This window comes from Uloborus diversus, chromosome 1 (assembly GCF_026930045.1).
Source record: "Uloborus diversus isolate 005 chromosome 1, Udiv.v.3.1, whole genome shotgun sequence".
NCBI lineage: Eukaryota > Metazoa > Arthropoda > Arachnida > Araneae > Uloboridae > Uloborus > Uloborus diversus.
Window position 1 is genome coordinate 217,237,986 of NC_072731.1, and position 11,566 is coordinate 217,249,551.

Sequence of the window (11,566 nt, forward strand, 5' to 3'; positions counted from 1 at the left end):
GATTCAATGTAATTTACCATGGCATGGAGGAAAAATCTACAACTGGACATAAACTTAATAAAGTTTCTTGAGCGGTAAAAACTGGTGTGAGGTTTTTTTCATGAAGAATAAAAGTTACTGCAGATCAAAATAAAATATACTATGCAAATTTTCCTTTCTATCAGAATTGGAGCAAAAATCATCCTGAATATGAAGAAATGCAGATAATACAAAGATAATAATTACATAATACATTTAAAGTGTATTTTAACATAACAATAAACATGAGTATTTCACTCAACTCAAACATAACATACCCATTTTTTAATGGAACTGACGAACTACTTGAAGCAAATTTTTCTTTTCTAAATTCCAGTGACAATGCAATGGAATTTCATGAATATTCACCATATTTTGGAGAATATTTAACAGTATATAGAAATATTTATGGATCCATTCATGGATATCTCAGTTTCATTGTGTGTGTGTTTGGCATAACTGCTAATATATTAAACATCATAGTTCTAACCAGAAAGAGTATGGTATCTCCCACGAACGCAATTCTCACAGGATTGGCGGTAGCAGACATGCTTGTGATGCTTTCGTATTTACCCTTCACATTTCACAACTATATTAGGAAAGATTTAAGCGAGGAAGAAAAGTTTTCTTACGGATGGGCTGTCTTTACACTTTTCCATGCTCATTTTACAGTCGTAAACCACACAATATCTATATGGCTGACTGTAACTGTTGCTATTTGGAGATTCATGGCTGTAAGTTTTCCTGCCAGCAGCAACAACCTGTGCTCAATGCCGAGAGCAAAGTACGCAATCATTGCCACCTACGTCACTTGCACCATCTTCTGTATTCCCGTTTACATTACCTTCACCGTGTCGAAGTTCAAAGGAACAGATGGATCCGTTATGTACCGTGTAGACTTCAGTGAAATAGCTCAAAGACATGACAAGCTACTGGAGAAGATAAACTTTTGGCTTTTCAGTGTCATCACTAAGCTTGTGCCATGCGTTGCTCTTACTGCCCTAAGCTTAGGTCTCATTCGCGTCTTGTACGAGGCAAATCTGCGTCGACAAAGGTTGAAGAATCGGGCTGAAAATGATCGCTCTCATGACAGAACGACACGAATGTTGCTTGCTGTTCTGCTTCTTTTTCTTCTGACTGAGTTTCCAGCCGGACTTTTGGCACTTTTGAGTGGAATACTTGGAAGCGATTTCTTCAACAACGTTTATCTGAATTTTGGGGAAACTATGGATGCACTTGCTCTTGTAAACAGTGCCATCAATTTTATTATTTATTGTTCAATGAGTAGACAGTTCCGGGACACATTTGCGTTGTTGTTTCTACCAAAATGTGCCAACAGGCACCAGTTAGCCCCGATCATCGAACCGTCCCGTACTGTCGCGACAACATGTGTTTGACTATGAGATTGCAAACTTCGGTGTAAACTCAATATAATGGTATCAGTTAAATACTATTACTCGCATTCAAGTGTACAATTAGAAAATAAAGTCAGATACTTTCATAACATTGGATATCAACGCAAACTTCAATTTATTACTGTTTGTTAAGAATGATAAGTAATTGCAATAACTAATAACAGAAAAAATCTCAAAAGTCTTACGATAAAATTCAATTTAAAATATATTATTGACTTCTTTTGATTTTCAGAACAAAATGTAGTAGAAATATTTAAAGAAAAAGGGTAAGACAAAACTTATCGAATAAAAATGTTTACGTCTAAGTGTATTAAGGAGTAAAATTTATCCGCAATGTAGGATCAAAATTAGTCATGTAATGCAAGTATTGAATAAATAACGTTACTTTTAATAATAAAAAGTAAAATCGTTTAATGTGGACCATTTCTCTTAATATATTATTTCTATATTTAAGCATACCTATGCCACAGTAATTTTAGTCTAGTTGATAAACGCTTTGATAAAACATGATGTAAACTTTTATACAACTTAAATAGAAGGTTTTGAAAGACAATTTTAGCTGCTATTTTAGTAATTCAAAAGGACGGAGTTTTAAAATTTGTGAACCTTTTTTTCCCTGCTAATTGAATTTCTTATGAATTTAATACAACAACAGAGCTTGTGCTATAGGAATTGCCGTACTTGATGTCACTGAATGTTTATGTATTCGTGTTACTTGATGAAGTCATTTTTATACTGTTTTTGTTTTTATTTTTTTTAAAATCATTCATTGTACTTATTTGTACTGTGAGATTTATTTTAACAAGAATCGGCACAAATGCATTTTATTCATAGCAAAGTTATAAAATAAAACACTAGATTAATTACATATATAATCTAAACTGCTTCCTGCGAGAATGTAATTTCACTTTTTATGCTAACGTCTTTTTCAAAAAAATCATGAATAAGAAATTAATAAGGAAAAATTCATCAAAGTAGTGGATTGCGTAGCCTAAATATGACTAATCAAGACTGGGCTTTTGAAAAACGTATTTTTTTTCCTCTTGATTATAATTATTTTAATGTTTTAAACTTCTGATTATTTAGGAAAATTCAACTTTCTATAGGATTATCAAATTTGTGCAGAGAATTATAGTTTGATTTAGAATTATAGCACTTTTTAAAATCTAGTTTTCAGGACTAATATTAAAAGTTTTAAAATAATACTAAGAAATATTTTATATAGACAATAAATTTTAAAAGATAGATTTGAAATGTAACTAAAAGGGATAAGATTATTTAATTTCTGCATTTTGAAAATATATAGATGCTAAGCAAATTTCTCGTGATTAAATAATTGATTAGCATAATCAATAAAAGACTTAATATTTCAATGAGGAACTAAAGCATTGTTTCAAGTACAAATATATTTACTGCATTCTTCAATTAAATGTATGACATTGTTTTGAAATGATTTTAATGAAGGCTTAAAGAATGCAGATCTAGTTTGAAGTGCATGTGATATTTAACAAACTTCAGATTTAGAGATGTTATTCTGGGCTCTTAAGCTTTCATTTAATTAAAAGTTTGTTCAGAAAACACTTTATGTTTAGTCAGCAAACTTAGAAGTTCTCAAAGAACCATGTAAAGAGCAGTTTCAAAGATTGTATTCATTGTATCAAAACCAAATATTTCATTGTTTGATAGTGTATCTTTATTGTTAAATAAAATGTATACAAATCGGTCTTTATTATTCTGTTTCAAAATACAAACTCTAAAACATCTTTTTAGAAAGTTGCTCAATACTTATATACCTCTATACTTTCTTAACATTCTTATTTTGCTTAATATCGTTTTCTACATATTCGAACGTAACATGAACGGTTTTGTACGGATAATATATTGGACACGATGTTTTTTGACACATCTTTAAAGATAAAATAACATCATTATGAATAAGAATAAGAAGATGAAAAGCCGCTTTTTATTTTTGTCAATACTGTTTCATATTCTAATTTTTGGAAAAAATAAATGCTTTCCAATAGAGAGAAAAATAAATTCATGCATGGTCACAAAAGTTTATTATGCTAAATGCATAATGAGATGATTTTGTTTTTCACAAATTTTTGCGATAAACTTTTTTGAAGAGCTGAAAGGAATAGTTAAAACTCTGAATTACTTTCGATGGATGATTTTCACAGACTCAAGGAATGTTTCAGAAATGATTCCCGTACTTTGAAATGACAGTACAGCAAAGCAATTAAAAAAAGAAATGTGAAACAAGTTGTATAATGCACAAACAGATCAGGAATTTTTATGCACTGCAATAAAAATTAATTCAAATATTGAAAATTAGAGGTCGCTGCAGCCACAAATGTGTTTAAAATAGTGAATGGTCAAATCTTAATAAAAGGTTTGATATGGCCTACCTTTTTTTTACCCAATTACGGCAAAGCCAAAAGGAAGAGTTATGATTTTAACAGTCTATACATGTTTTTTATTTACGTTTGTTCCACCGTAGCGCCTAACTATTTATCCGATTTTGATCAATAAGGTGTCTTTCGTTTCACAATTGTGACCCAATTAACATAGGCTACATTTTAACCGATTTCAACAAGATAAAGTCAATTTTACCTAATAAATCCTGATTTTAACCAAATTCATTCCGCTCTTTTTTTCACGACTTTTAAATGAATGTGTTAAAAATTTTAACCATACTGCGGAAAAACACCAGAAGGCAAGAAACAATTTAGGCGATAATATTATTATAGTCATATTAAGTAAGAGCAATCTTTTATAATATAAGTTGTCTACCAGTTTTATATAGAAACATTATAATTTAATTTACCATTCTAGTATATTAAACCAAGATGATTGCTTGGTAAATCCGTAGTGCTCATGCTGTAGTATCACTCGTTTATTTCTTGTGGTTGAACAGGTTGAAACGGAAAATATTAATGTTTGAAAATTCATTCCACCGACCCTATTTTAGGCCATAATGCAGTTGAATTTTTGGTGGCAGAGTGAGTTTCAACTTAGAGGCTGATCTGGTGTCATGATATGCCGAATTCGTATTCACCCACGAAAATTGAATTGATAGACAGCATGATTACTTTTCTGATTCCGACAGATGACACATTACGTCAACTAGTCTGTCGATTACAAACCCATCACCTCACCAATACATGCTACAAGCAAAGCGATTCCAATACGTGTATTTTTGGATTTGCAAGACTGTATCACATGCTACAAAAGTATACTTGATGACCAGCAAGCCAGAACCTACGGCGGTAGGTTTTACGAATTGAAGTGAAATGAAACTGAATTAATGATTGATAACATAACAAGAGACTACTGCTTCGGCGGCGTGCGACAGCAGTCGATGTGGCAATGCATATTGCTAAGTATATAGCAAAATCTGAACCAACGTAAATCCAGCGAGCAATAACACTAACTTCCTGAACGAGGAGGAAACTTTGGACGCAACAAATATTTGCTATACTAAGCGAGCTCTCCTGAGCCATCGTCAAGTCTCGGCGTCCGAATGTGCGTTGAGGTTATGCCACTTAAAACTGAGAGACAGATCAAGAAAATGTGTCTTTGTTAATGCTTGCAAACCACAAGAAAGGTACAGGATGCTGAAGTTTTGACACTAGCTTTCCTGAACTTTTTTAAAATATCACCGAACGATACGAAAATTGCCCACAAAACTAAGATGACTTAAGTTTAGGAGAGTTCTTTGTAACTTATGAACTCTTATCTTCCGCTTCTTTTAATCATGAAGTTAATGGTGTCGATGATGCATACAAAACAGAAGTGGAAGAGTCTGCTCCAATAATAAAGTTATTGAACTGCATAGGACGCATAAGAAGGTGTAATAAATCAGCCGTGTTACAAACACGATACTACACAGCCCGTTACCAATATTGAAGCATATTATTACAGTTTATTGGTAGCTCAATGTCCGTTTTGATCTGAGGAAGAACTGTTGTCGGATTATGACAGAGCTACACTTGGATATTTCTGATGGTTGTGACAATGTTATGGAACCCATCAATACAGTGATGTCAGATGAAGATTTTTTGAGGGAACTTCTTCGGTTGAATATTGACCAGAAAAGGCTTTCTCGCTAGTTTGCAAAAAACATGAAAACACAGACTGTACTGACCCTCCACTTCGTTTGTTTCTCACAGCAGGTGCAGGTAGTGGATAAAAAATTTCTCTGAAACTACTTGTCAACCATATTCGAAGACTATCCGCAGGTCGGCATAGGGTAACCAACTCTGTGCCCATTATCCGGAGATAGACTTCAAAGGGTGGTAGTTTAATGGGGGGAACATTCGACTGGTTGATTATAGACGAGATACCGATGATAACGTGCCACTCACTGAGAAATATACATGTCCGGCTTTAAAAAAGAAACAGAGCTCTGATTTCTTCGGCGGGGTGAATGCATTGTTATTCGGTGATATAATGCAGTTATCTCGTCGTTTCGCCCAGTAGTTCCCTCGGCAAAATACATCAGGTGGGTTGTACTATTTCACACAGGTTAATCAATTGTCAGCGGAACCTCATCTGTAGAGACTTTTTAGTTTCACTGAGTTGCGTCAGAACATGCGCGAAGAGAAAGATATGACGTTTATGGGTATTTTAAACAATGTTAGAGATGGAAAAATATCCATTGATCAACTGTCAAATTTAGACAATGGGCGGTTACAAAATGCACATGATCATGATGATTTTTTCAGGATCTACTCAACAATCAAACAGGTAGATCAATACAACCGGGAAAGAAGTAAAATTCTTTCCAAGGTTACAAAGGGCAACGATATTCAAAAGGTAGACATATCCATCGAAGCTAGGACCTTAAAGCGAAAATGTTCCTACACTGTTAAAACTACAGGATGCATTCGGCACCTTTCAGGGGAGAAACGCTTGTTCACCAGCAACACCCAATATGGAGCCGAATTGGCACCTCTAAATAGGGGGAAAAACAGGCACCTTTTAAAAAATAGGCAGCCGGTTTGAAAAAATAGGAACCTTCAGAGAGAGAAATGACACCCTTACTGTAGATCCTCCTCCCCCCTCCCCCGTATTGTGTCCGTTTTTGAACCCATTCCTTGCCCCGGCCGATACAGGATCGGCCGCGCAGTTTGTGTTAATACTGCCCCGGCCGATTCAGGCTCGTCGCAAGAAAATGGTTCTTAACTGCCCTCGACGATCCTGTGTCGTCACGGCGTTTCTAGCAGTTTTTGCTTCGGCCGAATATGTGTCGGCGATCCTTCCAGGGGCAGAACTCTGTTATTGCGCTTCTCTGTTGGGTTCTGGAGCTTTTAGGGGAGCGGTAATCAAGCTCTTTTCTGAGACAAAAGGGATGTAACTTATAGTATTTCACGGAACTTGTTGTAATTTATTTTATTTTACTAAGATATTAACTTTTCAAGTACTCTTTGATGGGACACGTATAATGCTTCAAATAATCAGGCATTATATTTTTATCTTTTCGTAGTAGCTTTGTTTCTTAGCATTCTGGCATTTGAACTCCTGATGAACAAGTGTGAAAATATTTCCTTACATATTTACCAATATTTCTATGCCTGAATAAAGCAAATAAACAGAAATATGTTTTTCTTGTTATTAAAAATCCACCTTCTTACGCAAGTATCCTTCCCTAAATTATTCATAATCCTCAAATTATATAATTTATTTTACGCAATATTATTTTTTAAAATTATCTTATATATCTTAATTTTGTACGAGTATGTTTTTTTTTATTATAATGTGTTTACTACGCTTTTTATTTTTTGTATACTATTATTATTATTTACTACTTATTTATTTTTAAAACGATTCGATTTCAAGCAAGATCTCCTTTTTTTTTTCCTTCTGAAGACATGTTTCGTCATATAAGCATAAAAATTTGCTTTGAAATTCCTTTCTGAGCTAAACTGTTTTGTTGTAAGAAAATAATGTGGAAGGGTTGACCACAAAACACTAAAACCTTCTGACCATTCTTTGAATGGAACTAACTTGCTCGGATGTTTGCAAAAAGGGTCCTTGGAGAATAAAGACCTCCCAGTCGGTCTAGTTATTCCTCTCTCAGCTGGGGGCTTTTATTTGCATGCACAAAAGTATCCTTTAGGGAAATAGGGGGAGCCGCAAGTTTTGATCTTTTGTAATCATTTATCTTTAAAATACTTCCCACGCTTGAGCAACTGATATCTGGACATTCAGAAGGGATTTAAAAGTCACCTGAATTACGATAAAAGTCGACCATAGTCCTGCCATCAAAGGGATGTCTCTGTGTTTATTGGTCGTTTTGAAGTGTCACAATATATCAAAAGGCACCGAAGAATACTTTTATCCCCTTAGAATATCATTCCCACACTTAAAGCGTTTTTGTCCATTCAATTCGCTTGCTCACACGTTGGATCGATCAGTCAATTGTTTGAAGAATGTTTTGTTGAGGCCTTTTGAAAGATAGATCATCTTACATTTAACAGTAAAAGGAAAAAAAAAAGATATACTGAGATAAAAGCAAAAAGAAAAATAAATCAATAAAATAATTAGTGTTATGAAAATATTTTTTTTTCGTCCAATCTTCTATTGTTTCTTATTTTCCTGTTATGTACTGCGTAAATGTATGAATATTTCAGCACATATTAGCAACCTTGTATTTTATTGCACTATTTAATTCAGTGCTTAAAAACAAATAAAGCGAAGCGATTTTCGAATGCAAGCTGAACAGCAAAAACAACATTAAAATACCGATAGCAAAATGGGGAGAAAAGTGTTATTACAACGTAGCAAAAAGCAACTCCGTTTCGTTATCTCCGGCATGCGCGTTAAGGGTTTTCGGGCTGGTCATGGAATGGGTGAATATAGTTGTGTGTGTGTGTTTTTTTTTATAGTTTTCTTTTGATTCATCATATTCAACGTTTTGGACATTTTTCATATTGAACTCAGTACTGGAAATGATTAAAACTTGTATTTACAGCATTTGATCATATTTCAGAGTTTTCAACATAGTTAAGAAGTACTCATTGATTTAATTTATCTGATAGTGCTCTAACTCAGTGTTACTGGTGTGGGTCTCTTGACCCACGGGCCGGTAAAAGCAAATGAAAAACTCTTCGGACCAATGAAATCTCAATCGTTTTCTTAAAAATTCATAAAATAAATAATAATAATAACTCGGGGGCCGTTAAAAACGTGTGAAAAAAGTCGGCGTTCTGATGAGTTTTTTTTTTACAAAGCAACGTTAAAAGATCATATAACAATAAATATCTACCCTTCACTTGGTATCAAAGAGCTGTCACAAATATGTTATAATTTAAAGACGAGTAATTATTTAAATAATGTTAGAAATTATACATTTACTAAAACCTGACCCGTGTCGAAAATGAAGTATTGAGGTGTTTATGAATTATTTACACGAAGAGCCAAAAATATTCTGGGATATTACAGCTACGGAAAAACAAAATCGTTTCATAAACGTTAATCAAGAGTAACAAAATAAAATGCACAATAAGTTTTTCCATACTTTAAAAACCAAAAGAAACTTCTAACGCTATCGAGACATTAACCGCTAACAGAAAATGATTCAAACACTTGAATGAAAAAGGGGGAAAAAAAGCCAGACGGAGAAAGATTTTTTTTTTTTTTTTTTTTTGCTGTTTACGTTTTCGCATGCTAAGTCTGTTATATCCAACGAAGCACAATAATCATTTTTGTTCTGGTCCTTACTTATTGATTATTGAAAATTTTAGCTGGTTATTTTGGTGATTAAATGCTGCTTATCGAGTACTCAAGAAAATAATGATAGATATTTTCGGTAGCGTTTTGAATAATGGAAATTTCACGACAGTAACAATAAACTGAACCTAAACGACAGTAACGGTAACTGAAAAGCAGTAAATGCACTTTTAAATACTTTTAACTATGTTTGAAAGCCCTAAAAGCTACAAAGTGATCAAAAGCTGTACTATTTCGGATAATTAATCCTAGAAAAGTTGTGTTTTAATCCAATAGTGTACTTCATTCAATGTGAAAGACACATAGATGCAACCACCATTTGTCCGCCATATTGAAGTGGTTGAATGCATGTCTAAAACAAAAGCGCATGCGCAGCAAGTCTTTCTGTGATTGCATGTTCTTTTGTCTCCTCTGCTCTATTTCCTGGCCAGTATTGCACCCTATGGTACCATGCTTTCACCTTAGAGGGAATATATTCACTCTTCTGGAACCCCTGGTTATAACAGTGTAGTGATCCTAACAAAACCTGAGGTTTGGAAAATAAGCTTTATAAGGATTGGTTCAAGAATAATGCCAAGGCAAAACTTAAGTATAATTTATCGAGGTCTTGTGAATGGCACAATGGGCATAATAAAGATCATCAATTGGCCGGAAGGAAATTTCAATTAGAGCCAATTGAGCTATTTGCAGCTGTGCGTGATAAGTTTTCTGACGATACTATTGAAGCCGATGGCCAAGTTTAAAACCGTTTGGATAACTCCGAGCACAGTTGAGTATAATGGTTTGAGAGGTAGTAGCAAAATAATTCGTAAAGTGCTGCCACTTATTTTGTGTTGGGGTCTTACTGTACGCAAACAGCAAGGCTGTACTTTGGATAAGGCTATAATTGACGTTGGAAAACGCATTTTTTGCATAAGATCTAGTTTACGTTGTATTAAGCAGGGTAAGAATATTGGAGGGTTCATTTATTAGTGATCTGGACCCCTCATGATTCAGCGACTATGATGGTTTGGAAAGACGGGTAAAGTTTTGACTCTGCTCATCAATTAGTAAATACCCAGCTATACTGTTGCATCTATTTTTGTAATGTAAAATCATCTGTTAATATGTAGTAGAGTATAATAAAGTAAAATTATATGTACAGTAAAGTAAAATTACATTATCTAACTACTCACAAACCTTTCTCTCATTATCACTTTCTTACAAAATTTCAACTTCACTATTAAACTTACATTTCACAAATACTCATAATAACCACGCCTCCCGAGCGTTGCCGACTCGAGTGGTAAAGAAGGTAGTTTCATTTCTCGTGTTCCTAATATTGAGTGGAATCTGATGTTTAATTGTTAAGTATGTATTTCCTACGCTATTATATCAGTCATCTTTTTTGGGATCGCATCATTGGTTTAAACGGAAAATATTAAAATAAATAAAAAATGTTTAAAAAACTGAAACCCGACTGCGGCAAAAAGCACTAAAAGGTTTGAAACAAGGTCAAAGCTCTTTGGTATTATCGTTGTACTAAGTAGTATAAGTCATTTGATATGTTAGATATTCGAATTTATTTAGTTCTATTGAAATTATCTATCACTTCCCCATTAATAACATTATAATTGAATTTAAATGCCGTAGTCGTGCGTTTTCAAGTACACTTATGTTAAAAAAATTAAAAAAATATATAGTTGACAACGCACGACTACGGCATTTAAATTGAATCATAATGTTATTAATTGGGAAGTGACAGAGGAATTCAATAGAACTAAATAAATACCAATATCTAACATATCAAATGACTTACTATTTAGTACGACGATGATATTGAACAGCTTCGACCTTATTTCACACCTTTTAGTTTTTTTTGCAGTAGTCAGGTTTCAATTTTTTAAACTTTTTTTTTCATCGGTAACGTGTTTTTTCCCCCTTTAAGTTTTGCTGTGTTGTCTTTGTAAAGAGAGATAAAGCAGTTTTCTATTATTATTATTTTTTTGTTTGGTCTTCATTCATTTTTCAAAAATCTGTGTGTATTCATGCCGGTCGTAGACTTTGAAAAATCCACTTCCAACGCAATTTTGTGCTGAAATGTACATACACGTGTTTTGTTCTTGCAATTAAACTGTTCTTCTATTCATAAAAATAATACTATTCAATAAAATTCTATAACAAAGCCTATCTACTTTGCTGCAGTTCTATTCTTTTTAAACAACCCTTTATCATCTGGGATCTACATATATGTTAACTATAAAATAAATATAATAAATTATTATCATACATCAGACTAAGACGCGCGATACATTTGAAATATATTAAAGGGTGCCAATTAATTATAATTTGTTAATTTATTTTTCAGAAGCACTTGGTCTACTAACAGATCGTATGGATGATCGTAACATACTACACTG

At 33.5% G+C, this 11,566-nt stretch overlaps 1 protein-coding gene across 1 annotated transcript; it reads left to right on the forward strand.

Moving 5' to 3' along the window:
• Window positions 1-263: 263 nt before the first annotated feature.
• On the forward strand, window positions 264-1,415 carry LOC129218715 (G-protein coupled receptor dmsr-1-like). The gene has a single exon (XM_054853039.1). It carries the CDS (start codon window positions 264-266, stop codon window positions 1,413-1,415), a length of 1,152 nt encoding a protein of 383 aa, XP_054709014.1.
• Window positions 1,416-11,566: the final 10,151 nt, after the last annotated feature.